The sequence below is a fragment of the Capricornis sumatraensis genome, chromosome 1 (genome assembly GCF_032405125.1).
Source record: "Capricornis sumatraensis isolate serow.1 chromosome 1, serow.2, whole genome shotgun sequence".
In the NCBI taxonomy this organism is placed as follows: domain Eukaryota; kingdom Metazoa; phylum Chordata; class Mammalia; order Artiodactyla; family Bovidae; genus Capricornis; species Capricornis sumatraensis.
Genome location: NC_091069.1, coordinates 96,062,593 through 96,080,266, shown reverse-complemented (window position 1 = coordinate 96,080,266; position 17,674 = coordinate 96,062,593). Strand labels below are relative to the sequence as shown.

General features: G+C 49.1%; 3 protein-coding genes across 3 annotated transcripts; 2 read left to right on the top strand and 1 right to left on the bottom strand.

Annotated features, from left to right (window-relative positions):
* Positions 1 to 306: 306 nt before the first annotated feature.
* Positions 307 to 4,109, bottom strand: WDR54 (WD repeat domain 54). The gene is made up of 10 exons (XM_068981114.1): positions 4,069 to 4,109; positions 3,446 to 3,671; positions 3,212 to 3,274; positions 2,612 to 2,678; positions 2,470 to 2,523; positions 2,019 to 2,146; positions 1,041 to 1,141; positions 779 to 941; positions 515 to 589; positions 307 to 438 (listed from the first exon to the last, which is right to left on the bottom strand). Exons 1-10 carry the CDS (start codon positions 4,107 to 4,109, stop codon positions 307 to 309), a joined length of 1,050 nt encoding a protein of 349 aa, XP_068837215.1.
* A 204-nt stretch (positions 4,110 to 4,313) lies between these two features.
* Positions 4,314 to 8,677, top strand: C1H2orf81 (chromosome 1 C2orf81 homolog). Its single transcript, XM_068986008.1, has 4 exons — positions 4,314 to 4,331; positions 6,698 to 6,919; positions 7,006 to 7,227; positions 7,319 to 8,677. The coding sequence occupies exons 1-4, from the start codon at positions 4,314 to 4,316 to the stop codon at positions 8,675 to 8,677; spliced, it is 1,821 nt and encodes a 606-aa protein (XP_068842109.1).
* Positions 8,678 to 9,380: 703 nt separating this feature from the next.
* Positions 9,381 to 16,411, top strand: LOC138088584 (retinol dehydrogenase 12-like). Its single transcript, XM_068983899.1, has 6 exons — positions 9,381 to 9,558; positions 9,728 to 9,967; positions 10,448 to 10,537; positions 14,442 to 14,630; positions 15,108 to 15,214; positions 15,333 to 16,411. The coding sequence occupies exons 1-6, from the start codon at positions 9,381 to 9,383 to the stop codon at positions 15,519 to 15,521; spliced, it is 993 nt and encodes a 330-aa protein (XP_068840000.1). The 3' UTR covers positions 15,522 to 16,411.
* The last annotated feature ends 1,263 nt before the right edge of the window (positions 16,412 to 17,674 follow it).

The window sequence follows — 17,674 nt, the reverse complement described above, 5'->3', positions numbered from 1 at the left end:
GGAACCAACCCTGCCCGACCTCCCTTCATTAACCAGCTTTGAGAATGGCACTGAAGAGCCCTGGGAGGGAACACCCCTCCCTTGTGACTTTTACATTGACCATTAAAGTTATTTAACATCACCCTTCACCTGGTTGTTGAGGACAGACTGCCTCTTGACTTGGTCAGGACCCGTCATAGCCCATTATCCCTGGAGCTTAGTTCACTAGTTGTGAAGTGTGACCATGAGATTGAGTAATCAGACAATAGCTGGGTGGACGGGGGGTACTTTATAAATACCACAGGGAAATAGAGGGCTGCTCTTCTCTCACATGCTGCTGAATCTCAGGATCTCAGCGAGGTCATAGCCAGTCACAGCAAAGGAGCTGCCTGAGGGGTCACAGAATCGGGCACCACACAGCTGGGTGTCAGGCACACACTCACCGTGACAGTGTTCCACCTGGGAGAGAAGACAGCTGTTCAGGGCCTGTGGCTTCATCCTCCGGTCCTCATTCCACTTCTCTCATGACACATACCTCAATGCAGCCATCCTCTGGGCTTCTGCTCAACTTCCAGATGTGTATGAAGGTGTCTTCAGCAGCAGAGAGTAGCTATTTTAAAGAAAGGCAAGGACCAGTGGGAGTCAGATGTGCTGACCGAGGGCTGGTATAGGCTGTAAAGCCCAGTCCAGGTGCCTGGGGAGGGGGCTACCCTGAGAGGCAGAGATAAGTCTGTGGAGTGCCTCTCAACATCCCAGCACCAGGAAACAAGGCTATGCAAGGACAGAGCGGGAGACTGACCTTGCCCACCTCAGGAGCCAGGTCCAGGGCACAGATGGCCCGGGCATGGGCGTCGATCTGGACGTGTATAGTTCCTGTACTGGCTTCATACAGACGCACTTGCCCATTCCCGTAGCCTGCTGCTACGGTCCCCTGCCACAGCTGCACAGAAGAACATGGCACCCTGCAAGGGTGACATCGCACTTGGATTTCCCAGACCTAAGCCCACTCCCCACCTTGAAGCTACCTCAGGAAGGCCTCAGCCCCCTTCTGCCTCACCTACCCGAATCCTGGAATCTGGGTCAGTAATTTGAATTTGGGCCCTGATCTCCAGACACACAGCAAGCCCGAGTCATCTGCTGTCACAGTGTCAGCCATGCAGTCCTAAGGGGAAAGGCAGGATTAGCCTTTTTTGCTCCCTGCTGGGTCCTATATACAGGGCAGGAGGGGAAGGGAGGCAGTATTTGCATCTTTGCCTCTCCAGGGAAAGGGGAAGATGTGGACCCATCACTGGCTGGAAGGGTCTCTTGGAAGCATTAAACGCTTTCGTTGTATTCCTTATAGACTCTGACTCCCTAACCCAACCCCAGCACACATCCTGTATGTTAGGGTATATAATTGTCCTCATTGGATGAATGATGAAACTAAGGCCACAGTGTTAGGACCTTCTGGAGTTCTTGCATTGAGCCAGTCACAGTCATGACTAGACTCTGGGACTCTTGACAGCCCCTCAACTCAGGCAGCCAACAGAGCCCACGGGCCCAACTCTATGCCAGGTGTAGTGTAGCATAGGAATTATAAGATACATACCCTGTTTTCAAGAGGTTTACAGCCTAATCAGGGAGATAAGAGTTGTCTTTGCGGGCAGTGTCAATTCAGGGTTCAGCTAAGGGAGATGAGTCAGGGCTGGAAGAGGGGGAAGGCTTCCAGGAGAGGATGGCACTGGAGGTGGGCCTCAATAGGGGGCACTCACCCAAGTTTGGAGAAGGAAGCCACACATGCCAGAAACCGTAAATCCCAACTCCTCCATTCACACCAGGAGCATAAAGTATGAGTGAACTATTAAGTACCACGTAAATATAAAGTATTTCTGGACTTATCACTGGACCTGAGATTGCTAAAACTCAGCAAAGTGCACTAATTTGCCCATAGTCATTCAGCTGCTTAATGACAAAGCCAAGGCTTGAACCCAGGTCCCCTGCTTCCCCAAGGTGGGGAAGGCCCTCAGATTCTCTGGAACAGGTAGGGGGGATCGACTCACCTGTCCCTGGGCAGGCTCAGTGGCAATGTCTGAGATTGGCGTCTGGTGCCTTGCCAGCTCTTCACTCAGTACAATGTTGGGACCCTTGGTGGGGATGTCAAACACCAGTACCCGGCCCGACCATGTTCCTGCAGAACCAGTGCTCCACTGACGGCCTCCTGATGAACCCAGGCCTCCAGCCACCATGCTCAGCCGTCCCTCCATCCCAGAAACCTTAGTAACAAACCCACCTCTCACTGCTCCAACAGCCCCACACTCCCAACATTCACTGCCCTTTTCCTATACCATCCTCCCCCTCTGAACCCCTCCATGGCTTTTTGGAGTTTCTCAGACCCTCCTTCACTCCCACCCCTCTAACACTCCACAGTTTCCTCAGACCTGCAGCATCCTGGTCAAAGCCCACACCCCTATACCTCAGCACTCTCCAATGCCCTGCCTTTGGCCCCCTCACCCACACAGACGTAGTGGCCACTGGCAGCAATTCCTCGGGCAAACACAGCCTGCACTGAGTATGAGAGGGGAAAATGATTAGAAGTATTATCCCCCCTAGCCCCAACAAACACTCCCTACCCCCAACCCAGTCCTGCAGGTACCTAGAGAGGCATCTCCAGCATCCAGTGCATGCCAGTAGACCATGACGGAGCCGTCAGACTCGTACATCTGGAAGACCAGGGCAAGGATGGGTCATAACCCAGCTGACCTTTGCTGAGCTCTGTACCAGCTACTCCACATACTCATGTTAACCTTAGCCTGTTTAATCCTCAAAATTACCCTGGGAGGGAGGCGCTACTTTTATCTGCATTTAGCAGAAGACACTGACGCTCTGAGAGAAGTTCACTAAATTGCCCAGGGTCACACAACTAATAAAAGGGCAGATACTGGAGATGGCACTTAAGAATTGGAAAACAAGGAAGCTATGAAGATGAGAGATGAGGGGGCTAAGCATGAGAACAGCTTGGAAATGTTTAGAAGTAAGATCGCTGGGTTGGGAAGATCCCCTGGAGGAGGAAATGGCAACCCACTCCAGTATTCTTGCCTGGAGAATCCCATGGACGGAGGAGCCTGGCAGGCTACAGTCCATGGGGTCGCAAAGAGTCGGACACGACTGAGCGACCAAGCACAGCACACACACTAGGGGCCTTGGAGAGAAGTTAAGACTCTAGCGGGAGAGGATAGGAAGGTCCTCTTCTTACTTGTATTCCTCGATGAGAGGTGAGTACCAGCAATACTCGGAAAGGGAGGACACACCAGTGGATCTAGAGGGAGATGAATCAGAGTAAAAAGTAGTCAGAGCAGAGGACATGAGGACTCCGAAGTGTGGAAATTCAGATGGTCAGGGAAGGCCTATTCCTTGAGGTTTGGAGAGGAAGTACCGGGTTCTAGGTAGGGCGGGGTTCAGCAACACCACTCCCAACTCCACGCCTCACCTGGGTGATAAGTGGGGGGCTCACTCCAGCGCCCTCCTTAGCGTGGAGTTGGCGCTGGGCCAAGGGCACACCCTCAGGAGCAGCGCTGAGTAGCTGGGCGCTGGGTCCATGGACTACTCCAAAATGAGTGAGGTTGCGGGCGGGCAGCTGCAGCACACTGAGGTTGTTGCACAGGGCGGCCGCCGAGCCTCGAAGCGGGATGGAGCGCTCCCGGCGGTACATTCTTGGGGAGAGACGGTCGATCCCAGGCGCGCGGAAAGCAGAAGACAGCCGAGATTCCTAAGGGGGCTTGGGGGGTGGGGTGGTGCTGACATGAGGCACTGGGAAAGCCCCCGGCGACTGGGTCGCGATGTGAATGAACGAGGGCCTTGGGGATGGTGATGGGGGTTGGTGGTCACGTAGTGTGGGAAGGGTAACGCGGAGCTGGCGAGGGGAACCCTAGGGCTGAGTCATGAGGTGATGGGGGGAACCCCAGAGGAGGAATGGTGATGGCCCAGGACCCAGTGGCCCCAAGAGCCCGAGTCAAGGCAGGATGAAGCAGGGGAGCCCCTAGGCTCTTCCTCCCTCAGCCTGGCTCCCCGAAGCCCCCGGACCAGGTCAGAGTTCACACCAGCAGCTCCGAGACTCCCGAAGCGTTCGGTCTCTCCGAATCCGCCGCCACCATAGAGACGACGCACGGACGCACGGCCGTTGGGTGGGGTGAACTACCCTAACGTGCGACGCGCGCCCGGCGCGGCTGCCGGGGCAACTGTGGGCGGGGCGAGCCTGCCTGCGGCGCGGTTGCCGAGGAGACCGATAGGCTGCAGCAGCAGCTGCTGCTGGACAGGAAAGCTGCTGGAGCCTGGGGGTTGAAGCTACAGTTGAGGCGATGGCGCACGAAGGCCCGGTGAGCTTTAGCTCAGCTGAGAGTGGCCCAGAGCGGGGTTAAGACCAGTGTCCGGAACCGTGGGCCAGCTCTGTGCCACCCGGCATCCGCCCTTCACGCGGGCGTTCAAGATGACCGAAGAAGCCCTGTCGGTGCACTAGGACAGAAAACCTACCCCTGTACCACGCGCACTCACAAGCATTGTCACACTTGGAGCCTGAGGGAAGGAGGTTAAATGGGTGATGTAGAGCCCAAGAACAAGAAGTGACTTTGACAACAGTTAATGCGTTTAATGAGTCTCTTATATTGAGGTACTCATTTAAATGGATAAACCAGAATTGGTCAGGCACTGAGGAGAGGGTGTTGCTAGATAGGATTCATTTGGACAATTTCGGGAGGAAGAAATGGATTAAACAACAATTCTGAGGCTGCACTTAAAGTCTATTGTTTAAAAGCCAAGAAACTCTAAAATAGACCGAAGAGCATTTATGCAGTAATATCTCCAACCCCTCTGGTCAGGCCATCTAGGTGTAGCCATTAGCGCGGGTGTAATGAGAGCCTGGGCGGGGATGTCTAAGGAATCAGCTCTCCTCTCCCAGCCCTACCTACCGGTGCTCTGGCCAAGCCTGAGCGGGGCTGTGGACCGTTCCTTGGGTTTGCCAACAGAACTGTTCTCTCTAGCAGAGATGGGAAACGAAACTTAAGGGATTTTGAGTTCCGTGTGAGGTTTAGGAAACACCAGATTTGGGGGAGAATGAATTTTGGGGAACACCATGTATGAAGCAATAATGTTAGGGGGTGGGGAGACAAAAGTTAGGGAAATTGTGTCGGGAAGGAATCAGCTTGAGGGAGACTGTCGTGGGGAATTTAAGAGGCTCCCAATAATTTATTAGTAAATTCGTATGTCCTTAAAATAGGTTTTTGGGAGACTAGACTTTTCTTTTCCAGTGGATTTTTCTTGATTATAAAAGGATATAAAGTCATTGTAGAGAACTTATAAACTGGAGAAGAGTGTAGGAAAGAAACGTTTACACGGTGCTTTCCTTTTCTTCAACACATATTGGTTTACATACCTGAGATCATACTTGATATGTAACTTTATATCGTTTCTTTCATTTAACATTACATCATAAGTATTTTCTTATGCTATTGTAAGACTGCCTTTAATCATCACATAATATTTCATCATATAGGTAGCACACAATTAGCCACCTATTTTCCTTGTTAGATGTATGTTTTCAATATTCTGCTATTATAAATGACATCACAGGGAATATTTTAGAGAATATATTTTCATTTCAGAGTATGCCTTTGTGTATTTATAAAACTGGAATTGGTACTTTTGAAGATTGGACATCTTTTCAAATGTTTATTAGTCAATAGTTCCACTTTTGTGAAATATTATGTTCTTTGTTTATTATCCTTGGAGATCTTATGGTTATAAAAATTTATATGCATTTTTAATGTATTTGGGAATATCTTTTTAAAAAATTTGTTGCATGTATTTTTTGTTTAGGAAGCAGGATAAAGCCAAGCTCTGGAGTCAAACAAACCTGCGTATGAATTATGACTCTACTACTTCCTTACTCTGTGATCTTGGGCAAATTCTGTGAAATGGGGATAAAAATAGTATATAGTCTTAAAAATGTAGGAACTGAATCCATGTATGTGACTGATATACTTTAAGTGCCAGTAAATGATAACTATTATTATCAGCTTGTAATTAGGAATTTATAAAAAGCACAGGAAAATTTGACATATATATATACAGTTACCTACCCATTTCTGTATTATTTCTTTCATTACTTTTATGCTTAGGCAGCTGTTTCTCACCCAGAGATTATACGACAATTTAAACTATTTTCCCTACATTTTATCTTTTGTTTTAATTTTATTTTGTTTGTGTGCATGCTTTAATTCATCTGGAATTTATTTAGATGTATATTGTGAAATGATGATCTAAGTTGATTTGGGGAGTGGGAGGAGATGGGAAACACACCAATAATTCCTGTACTGTTTATTGACTTTTTCAAATTCCTGAACTCTCAAGAATTTTGAATACTTTGAACTAGCGCAAATAGCAAGGACTGTGCAATTAGAGCTATATATAGCCTGGGTTCACTGTGTAATCCCAAGCAAGTGGAGGTGAACTGCTGTCAGGCTTCAGTTCCTTTGTCTGCGAAAGGGACTGAGTGAGCTGTTTGAAAAATTAAATCGTCTAGGTCACCTGAAAAGCATCTGTCACATAGTAGGCTCTTAGTAGTAAAGTGTCCCTTTCTAAAGGCCTTTCCTTCATCTTAGACAACCTAAGGAAGCTTCCTCCTAACCCATAATTGCTGCTCCACTCCTCGGTTTCCCGCCCTGAGTGCCCTGTTCCTTTCCCACAGAGGCAGGTCCGAGACCGCGGGGTGACCCGATCCAAGGCGGAAAAGGTGCGGCCACCTACGGTTCCGGTGCCACAGGTGGACATCGTGCCTGGGCGGCTCACTGAGGCCGAATGGATAGCATTCACAGCTCTCGAAGAGGGCGAGGACGTGGTGGGTGACATCCTGGCTGATCTGGTGGCCCGAGTCATGGACTCCGCCTTTAAAGTCTATCTGACCCAGCAGGTAGGCCTGGATCCTTGTCCTTCAGATACATCTCCGCTCTCCCTGACCCCTCCCTGCTGGACTAAGAGCCTTTCTCGCCTTCGCAGTGCATTCCATTCACCATCAGTCAGGCACGCGAGGCCATGCTGCAGATCACCGAGTGGCGCTTTTTGGCTCGGGACGAGGGAGAATCTGCAGTGGCAGAGGACCCCACATGGGGCAAGGATGAGGAGCCCTTGGCTTGCACGACGGATGCCTGGGCCCAGGGATCCGTGCCAGTGCTGCACGCCCGGGCCTCGGTGGGGCTGGAGGAGATGTCTCAAGGCGAAGTAAGCCCATCCTCCAGCTGCCGCCCACCTCTCACAAGCCGCCCCCGATCCATTACTCACCCCTAACCTCCACCCCTGTGCATTTCCCCAGGACCAAGAGAGCGTGGACCAGATTCCTTTAGGAGGATCGTGGACGGATTCAGGTTCTCAGGAGCGGATGGAATCTTGGGAGCTAACAGTCACTCCGGGCTCTCCACCCACGCCCGAGTTGCTTCAGGAGACAGGGTCCCGGGGTCCTTTGGAGAAACTGGGTGACCAGTCGAGGAGCGACCAGACTGACCTCTTTGCAGTCGGATCCTCGAACTCGAGCAGCCAACTGTCGATGGAGATGGTGCCGGCAGGCAGTACCCACGCTTCTCTGGAGCTGTCCTTGGTAGCCAGCCCTCAGGCCTCTGCCGAGCGGGCACAGCCCATCAGCTCTCAGTTCTCTCTCGAGGACCTCTACAGTTGCACGCCCCAGCCGCACGCGGCTGGAGACCGGCTGGAACTCAGGGAGGAGAAGGTGCCCCTCATCCCCTCGCGGGTGTTGGTGTCTGATCCTTCCGAGGGCGGCCCCACCACACTCAACCCCTCGGCGGGATTCCAGCCGCAGCCGCCGTGGCTGGCTGACGAGCAGCCCAGCGCACTTCACTCCAGAACTGGCCGTAAGGGGGCAATGACGCGTCTGGACCCCGCGCGGCTGCCGCGCCCCTGGGTGCGCCCGCTGTCGGAGGTCCTGGTCCCAGACTCGGAGGGCCGCCCCCTGGAGGCCTACCGGGGCCGCCAGCGGGGCAAGAAGACCGAGGCCCCAGCCGGACCGCAAGCCTCCCTCCCCAGCTTCCGCGTCTCCGGGTCAGAGTTCTTCCCTTTCCCACCTGGCGTTCCTGTCCGAGCTTTGGGCCCCGGTCTCAGCCTCCAGTTCCCTACTCTAAGCTTAGGCCTACCGTCGCCAGGCTTTGGTTCAAAGCTTCCCTTCCCCAGTCCCGGGCTCCGTTTTCTCGCCACACACCGGGCGCGCCCGGACATGGCACGCAGCCCCAGCCCCAAGCTATGGCCGAGTGCTAAGTGGCCCAGCGGCTGGGAGGGGGAGGCCGAACTGCTGGGTGAGCTCTGGGCCGGCCGCACCCGTGTACCTCCGCAGGGCCTGGGCCCTGGGGACCGGGAAAGCCAGGATCCTCACCAATGTCTTCATCCCGTGCCTCAAGTTCTGGAGGCCACGTCCCAGGTGATGTGGAAGCCCGTGTTACTTCCGGGAGCACTGAAGCTGGCTCCTGGTGTGAGCATGTGGAACCCAAGTACGCAGGTGCTGCTTAGCTCCGCTGAGGCTCAACGGGACGACAGAGAAGGCAGCGCCTCTCCTCCCATCCATACAGGTGCCCCGAAGCCGCAGGTGACTGTGGCACAGCTAATGAACTCAGCCCTCAAAATGTGGTCACTCCCCTCCAAGCGCCTGCCCCATTCTAAGCCCTAGGCAGTGGGAATTCTACCTTCCTTCTTTCTGCTTGCCAGAAATAAACAGCTGAGTTGCCTTAAAAATTGGCCTGATGTCCAGCAGTTCCTTCCAAGTGTGTGCTTCCACTGAACTGGAGAGGTCTATAAGAACACAGCACATAATTACGCTACACCCTTAGGAGACCCTGCTTTAGGGTCAAGGTGGCTCTCCAGGAGAGGCATTCTGGAGAGCCATCCCCATTTCCACAAAGGAGCACACAAGTGTTACAAGAGGGATCTGCCTCTGTTGGGAGAACTTAGTCTCCTTCCAGTATGGGAAGAAGTTGGTAGCTCTGTTTAAGCACAGAGTGATTCAAGACATGAGGAATTTGATTTTCAGCCCCTGGAGCTCTATCAGTTCACCTTAGAGTGCATATCCAAGTTTTCTTTGGAGACAAATTTGAGGCTATGCAGGATTTAGGGAAACTCTGACTCTTTTGATCTTTGACTTTGACCAGCAATGGAATGAGGCAATCAGATAGCTAGTGAAAATAATTTAAGGAGGAACTCACTCTCAGGTCCAAATGGGATACTCGAACACATCCAAGAGTGAGTGCCTCCTTAAATTTTGTGCTTTATGCTCCACATCAACCTGTTGGCTAGTGCTACTCAGCTTTCACTAGTCCTTCCCTGCCCTCCTCCTGTGGGCAGCAATTCCCGGTGGCGGGCCAGTCTTCTCTGCCATGTCGCTGTGGTCTGTACTCAGCAGCCCAGTATGGGGTCCTGGCTCTGTCGTCCTCATTCTGGTCCTCCTGCTTAGACTAAGTGTGCAGATCTGGCATAAGTTTTATCTCTGGGACCTCCAGCACTGCTCCACGGATTTGACTGGGAAGACAGCAGTGGTGACTGGGGCCAACAGTGGTGAGTGTTCCTCCTGACCTGCCACAACCACAGCTTCCAACTGCCCCAACAGGGAGGGCAGAGAGGAGGACCAGCTCCCACTGTCAGAACCCTTGTTTCCCACCCTACTTGCTCCATTGCCCTCTAGTCACTCCCCAGACTAGCATACTCTGAAGCTGCCCTCCCACAGGCATTGGGAAGGCTGTGTCCCAGGAGCTGGCCCGCCGCGGGGCCCGTGTGATCCTGGCCTGCCGTAGCCAAGAGCGTGGACAGCAAGCCCTGGCTGAGATACAAGCAACGTCTAAGAGCAACCGCCTCCTACTTGGTGAGGTGGACCTGAGCTCTATGGCCTCCATCCGGAGCTTTGCTCAGCGGCTGCTGCAGGAGTGTCCTGAGATTCATCTGTTGGTTAACAATGCTGCAGTCTGTGGTATGTGCCTTGACTTACTTCCCCTAAACACATTTCCAGAGTTTCATTTATAGCTCAGGGACCTCAAAACAGGCATCCTTCAAGCCTAACCTGTACATACCATGGAAACTCTAATTCAGACACTAACCTGAAAAACCTAAAATTATCGTCTCAAACATCATTGCCGCCATCTCAACACATCCATGCTCCTTTGGTGTTTCTGTGCTGGGTTTAGCCACTCAGTCATGTCCAACTGTTTGTGACCCCACCAGGCTCCTTTGCCTGTGGAATTCTGTAGGCATACTGGAGTGGTTACCGTGCCCTCCTCCAGGGGATCTTCCCAACTAAGGGATCCAACCCAGGTCTCCCGCCTTGCAGGTAGATTCTTTACTGTCTGAGCCACCAGGGCATTTCTATTGAACCCAATATATCCTCCCCAGACTTTGTCTCCCTAAGGATTCTCACTCCATTACCCACCACCTATGTTTTCATCTCTCACAGGGTTCCCTACCACACTTACTCCAGAGGGCCTTGATCTCACCTTTGCTACCAACTACACTGGACCCTTTCTGCTCACAAATCTGCTCCAAGGTAAGGAAGGATGGGTACTTACCTTCTATGTGACCCCTGCTTTTCCATTCCTCTAGCATTTTCATGGCTTACTGTCTATCATGCTCATCTCCTTTCCCTTGGCACCCAGATGCATGCTGAGTAATGAGCCAATACATTGTTACTTTCCATACCTGGCCTCAGTCAAGATTAGGAGACTGGTAATGGAATCAGTTAGCCCCCAAATATCAATACATCCAGCAAGAGGATATAAGATCTCTTTCCCTCAGGTCTGAGTTCTAGCCAGACCGGTAGAGTCAGTCATCTCAACAAAAGCTTCTTGAAGGTGGCATTAGGCTACTAGGTTTAAGGAGGCTGTGTTCTTCTAGGGAAGGGAAGGGTTAAGCAGCAGGCACATTCTCCCTAACATTTTCTCTGGATTGTCTAATAGCCTCTTTATAATTTTGTTTATTGATTGATTGATTTTTGGCTGTGCTGGGTCTTCCTTGCTGCATGGGCTTTCTCTAGCTGACCTGCATAGGCTTCTCGTTGCAGTGGCCTCTCTTTTTGTGGAGCACAGGCTCTGGGGTGCGCGGGGTTCAGTAGTTCCGGCCTGCGGGCTCAGTAGTTGCAGCTCAGCTATGCTGGGGCTCCGTGGTCGTGGTGCACAGGCCCAGCTGCTCTGCAGCACGTGGGATTCTCCTGGATCAGGGATTGAACTCATGTCTCCTGTATTGGCAGGCAGATTCTTTACCACTGAGCCATCTAGGAAGCTCTCTAATAGCCTCTTTAAAAGAAAATTAATTTTTTGGTCAGGTAATGAATATATGTCCAAAGTACAAAAGGGTATATAGAAAAAGAAAGAAAAGGAAAACTCTCCTCCTCTCCTGGAAAATCAGCTGCCCATTCCCTTCCTGGGAGGCACCTCCTATTGCCAGGTCTCATGTACCCTTTAGTGAGCAATTAAATTAGTCCTAACTGGAAAGTGAACAAAGAGCAAGGCCAAGCTCTATGGGTTTGTAATGTGTTAATATATGTTCTTCCCTTTTCCAAAAATTGTAACATGCTACAATACCCTGTGTCTTGCTTAGTAATAATTTCTTGAACTGTCTTCTTGTTACTGAAAAATGTGTGTGTGGGACATCTGACTACTCGCCACTCAAAAGCCAATAAACAGGCCAGGTTGATGGAAAGGAAAGTTTGCTTTATTTCGGATTCTGGCAACTAGTGGTAGGGAGGGTGGCAGACATCTGTGCAAAGGCCGACTCCATCACCTGACAAGCAGGGGGTGAGAGCTTTGATAGACAGAGTGTGTGTAGTGGGGAGATTACATGTGGAAACAGCACATTTATCTCTAACAGTCATCTTCAATTGGTCATCAGTGGTCTGACTAGCATCATCTTCATTGTTTTAGTTCAGTTCAGTTCAGTTCATTTCAGTTGCTCAGTCGTGTCTGACTCTTTGTGACCCCATGAATCTCAGCACTCCAGGCCTCCCTGTCCATCACCAACTCCCAGAGTTCACTCAGACTCACGTCCATCAAGTCTGTGATGCCATCCAGCCATCTCATCCTGGGTCGTTCCCTTCTCCTCCTGCCCCCAATCCCTCCCAGCATCAGAGTTTTTTCTAATGAGTCAACTCTTCGCATGAGGTGTCCAAAGTACTGGAGCTTCAGCTTTAGCATCATTCCTTCCAAAGAAATCCCAGGGCTGATCTCCTTCAGAATGGACTGGTTGGATCTCCTTGCAGTCCAAGGGACTCTCAAGAGTCTCTCCAACACCACAGTTCAAACGCATCAATTCTTTGGTGCTCAGCCTTCTTCACAGTCCAACTCTCACATCCATACATGACCACAGGAAAAACCATAGCCTTGACTAGACGGACCTTAGTTGGCAAAGTAATGTCTCTGCTTTTGAATATGCTATCTAGGTTGGTCAATCTAATCACACTAGGACCACAGCTTTGTCTTCATTGTTTTAGGTAGAGTTAATCTTCAGTTCCAGGGTCTATTTGTTCCCATTTCTTTGTAGTCAGTTTTCAGAATTGTGGCAGCTCATGTCCTGGGTGCAGTCTGGTCACCATGGAGTTAACTTTTCCACCTGATATTCTGGTATCTGTAAGACAACTCACAGGATATGGCTCAACATATTATCTATAACCTTTGAGAAAGAACTAAAGGTCCTTGACTGTGCTTAATGACTAAATTACTATTATTTAGTCACTTTAGACTGTTTTCCTTGGTTTCAGCCGTTTTTCACTTTTCTGATTAAACTTATTCTTCAATTAAAGTTTTCTATAGACAAAAGGCAGGCAGAGGACATGGGGCAGGGAGGGGGGCAAGGACCACATGGTCCTACTCTTTCATTCTCTCCTATCTCCTCTGTCTAGTCTAGTTTCCCTTCTGTGTCTTCTAAGAAATCACCTTTCATCATATCACTTTCTTGCTTCAAGTTCTTGGAAGGTATTCTGACCTTTATACAATAACTAAGCTGTTTATCTCCACTTACAAAACCTCCTGCAGACTGAGAGCCTTGCCTTGACCTTTCCCAAACCCACACCCTCATCTTCAGCCAAAATTTTGTCTCTCTTAGGCCACACTCTGTCTTCTAAATCCTGGCTGTAATTTGCACATGTGTTTCCCTCTATTTGGAATATCCTTTCCCATCCTTTCAGCCTGGCTAACTTAATTCAGCTTCCAGCACTCAGCACAGATACTGTTCGTACTGTGGATCCTGTCCTGACACTTCTGCCTCCCACCAGGTGCCCCCATTTACCTCATAGCTCAGTTGGTAAAGAATCTGCCTACACAGCAGGAGACCTGGGTTTGATTCCTGGGTTGGGAAGATCCCCTGGAGAAGGAGATGGCAACCCACTCCAGGATTCTTGCCTGGAGAATCTCATGGACAGAGGAGCCTGGCAGGCGGTCCCTGCGGTCACAAAGAATTGGACACGACTTAGCAACTAAACCACTACCACCACCTGAGCCCCTGTAAACAGCTCTGTTCCTGTACAGATGCTTTTGCATGAAGATCAGCCTCCAACTAGGTTGTGAGCCCCTTTGGTCTTTATGTCACTATGTTTGCAAGTCTGGAGGTCACTGTCCTCTTTAAGAATAATTTTCTCTTCAGCAAATTATGGCTGAATACCTCCACTCAATTTTTCATTTATGATTCTTCATCTAAATGGAGGGCTCAAAATAGTTTTAGTATTTTGAAACAGTAAGCAAACTCATATGTGATAACTATAATTTTTTATACTTTGTGTAATCTAGACTTTTTTCTTTTGTATAGTTAGGACACTCTTTTCTTCCCCAAAGATTTGCTTGTTCCTCTCCTATTGATAGTAATTTTACTTTCATTCTTTTGGAAGATAAATTCCAAAAAAAATTTTTTTTTAATTTAAAAAAGTGTTTAATAAAACTCTTTCCCAAGAATCTCTGCACATATTTCTTTCCCCCTAAACCGAGGACCCATATGTCTTTAGTGCCTAGCATGGTGTCTGCCATAATTCAGGGGCGCAGTGAATCTTTGTGGGATGAATTAGTGAATGAATGAGTGTATGAATGTGTGAAAGCCAATTTTCACAGCCTTTCCAGCCTCTCCTCCCCATTCTTAGCCATCAGAAAAATAAAAATATAAACAAGGATTAATTAAATCAGCTTCAGCTGGCAAGTGGCAGAAAAGGGAAAACTCCACTTTTACTTTAGGCAAAAAAACACAAAAAACAAAAAACACTAGAATAAAACAAGAAGAAGAACCTTCCGAAAGCAGTTAATGAAAATAGTCACTGTTCACATTACACTGTGCACTGGGCCCACTGACTGTCTTCTGAGAGCCTGGGATGGACCCTGCTCTCCGGTAGTCTCGTGGAGAAGCAGGTTGGGGAGTGGGCATGGGGGTTTACTCCATTACTTGGATTAAGGGTATGTGGTCTTCTCTCCACCTAGGGGCCCTTCAGCGGGCAGGGTCAGCCCGGGTGGTGAATGTATCTTCCTTCCGGCAATCACACGGGTACATTGATGAGGATCATCTGATAGGGGCCGGTAGACCTTTGACCTTCAACCAGAACTATGATTGCAGCAAATTGCTTTTGGCCTCATTCACTGGGAAGCTTGCCCAGAGACTTCAAGGGACAGGTAACTGCCTCTGACACTCCCTGCCCTTCCACTCCCAACACTACCTCCCAACCCTTCCCATCTCATTCCAATATATTCCGGCCTTAAAATACTCCCAATATCCCCAAGCCAGCTGTTAATCTCCTCCATTTATCACCTGTGCGCCCAGTATTTCTCTCAACCCCATCTTCCTACCTCCTTTTCATTCTTTTCCAACTTTCTCATCATCTACAACTTCCCTCTCCTCCAACACCATCCATCATATTCCCCCTCAAGATTGCCCCGTGCTTCCTAATACTTATATCTCCTTACTGGCTTGGGTATTGGCACTCATGTAAGTTACGAAACACGGACTTCTCTGGCACCACCCCCAAGTCTCCTGTCTCGTCTACCCGACAGGGCTGGTAGGATCCTTCCTTAGTTGCACACTGCAGAACCACGCTTAACTCTTCCTTCCCGCCGTCCTCCTCTCACTTCACTGTGCACTACACTGCTCAGGTGTGACTGTGAACTCTGTGGACCCAGGTGTTGTGTACACGAAAATCATGAAGCATTTCTCCTGGTCATATCGCTTCCTCTTCTGGCTCCTCAGCTTCTTCTTTAAGGTGGGTAGTGGAGAAGCTGGCGCTGCCTGAAGAGGGTGGGTCAGGGCTCTGCTGCTGCCCGTCCTGGTAAGCTGGAGCTTGCCTGGCTTTACTCTTCACTTCCTCTGTGTCTCTACAGGATAGCAAACAAGGTGCAGTCCCAGTCCTCTACCTGAGCTTAGCAAAGGAGCTGGATGGCGTTTCTGGGAAACATTTTAGCAGTTCCTGCGTGATAACTCTACCCCCTGAAGCTGCTCAGGATCCTCACGTGGCCCAAAGCCTCTGGAATACCTCAGTCCGACTAACAAACCTAGACAAGGTGGACTGATCTTCTGTGACCCCTGCCTTAACCAGACACCCTCCCTCTGACTCCCAGCTCTTACTCTGATGATGCCTTCTGTTTGCCAGCTCCAAGGATCAATCTGTTTGTCTAGTAGAGTGACCACTTCCTCTTTCTGTTGGTTCAGGGGCATGGGACCTCAGATCAGCCAGGGGACAGTTTCAGCTTCTACTTTATTGCTAGTTGTCTGATAGAAGTATTCATGTCTTAGGCACTGGGATCTCCAGACCTACTGAGTCCCACATTATAGGGACGGGGAGTGAAACTCCTTTCAATGGGTATTAGACGTGCCAATAAGAGGGGAAACTTCTACCTGTAGCCCTTGGCTCCTGGCCGTGGGAGAGGCGGCACCACACTGCGTCTTCTGGATCAAGGTGTGTGCCACATCCTGCCGGACAGCACTCTAACTCCGTAGGGTACTGTCTCCCAGCTGTGCCGTAACTGAGCCTGCAGGTAACCCTTCCACCTGTCTATCCAGCCAGCTGTTCCTGAGTGCTGAGTCCTGCAATAAAGATAGTGAATTCTGAGAGTGAGAGACCACTGTTTCCTTCAAAATCTAAATGAATTGTGAACTAAACTTTTCAAATTTCACGTATACAAAGCTTGTATGTGTATGTATCTACTTGGGAGGATTGAAGTTTTTATGACAATGAGTTGTTCTAAACATGAACAGTGTGTACTTTTATCTAAATCTTTTTAATATCTTTATAAATTTTTGAATAAAGATCTTACACAAGTTTTACTGTATTTAATTTCAGATACCTTACTTTTTATGCTATTGCAAATGATATTTTAAAATTTGTATATTAATTGTATATCATTGAGCAACTTTCAGTTCAGTTCAGTTCAGTCACTCAGTCGTGTCTGACTCTTTGAGACCCCATGAATTGTAGCACGCCAGGCCTCCCTGTCCATCACCAACTCCTGGAGTTCACTCAAACTCATGTCCATCGAGTCGGTGATGCCATCCAGCCATCTTATCCTCTGTCGTCCCCTTCTCCTCCTGCCCCCAATCCCTCCCAGCATCAGAGTCTTTTCCAATGAGTCAGCTCTTCGCATGAGGTGGCCAAAGTTTACTGTTATCTAATTGTGATAAGTCATCCGTACATTCTTTTGGTTTTTGCACATGGACAATCATACCATCTAGGAATAATAACATTTATTTCTCCTCTTTCATATTAATATAAATTTTATTTCTTTTCCTAGACTTTAACTGATTTTCTACTATTAAACCAAACTTGCATTTAAACCAACTTTGTCAGAGTGCTAATTTTGTATGAAAAAAAGTGGAAGTTAATTGCACAGTCGTGTCTGACTCTTTGTGATCCTGTGGACTATAGCCTGCCTGGATACTCTGTCCATGGAATTCTCCAGGCAAGTTTACTGGAGTGGGTTCCTTCTCCACGGGATCTTCCTAACCCAGGAATTGAACCTGGATCTCCTGTATTGTAGGCAGATTCTTTACCAACTGGTCCACTAGGGAAGCCACTAGTATATAACTTGGTATACATGGCTAAATTTAGTATACTCATGTTTTTATTTGGAACTATTTATTGATAAATGAGACTGACTTGTACTGTACTTTTTCCTACTTATATTGCCATTGTCTAGCTTTGCTGTCATGGATAGATTCATTTTATAGGATGAATTTGGAATTCATGTTAGTGTAGGGATGTTATATAAGAAAGTGTTAATTGCTCAGTTGTGCCTGACTCTTTAAGACCCCCATGGACTGTAGCCCACCAGGCCACTCTGTCCATGGAATTCTCCAGGCAAGAATACTTGAGTGGGTTGCCATTCCCTTCTCCAGGGGATCTTCCCAACTCAGGGATTGAACCTCTTTGCGATTCCATGGATTGTAGCCCACCAGGCTTCTCTGTCCATGGAATTCTCCAGGCAAGAATACGAAGATTCCCTTCAGAATACTAAAGGGAAGATCCAGGGGATCTTCCCAACCCAAGGATTGAACACAGATTTCCTACATTGCAGGCAAACTCTTTACTGTCTGAGCTACCAGGGAAGCGCTTATATAAAAAGCAGATGCCAATTAACTGAAGATTAAATGTGCAAGAAACGTGTTAGGGGAAGTGGCTGTGAGAGGAAAGTGGGGAGAGAAAGCTAAGAGATCCATCAGACCATGA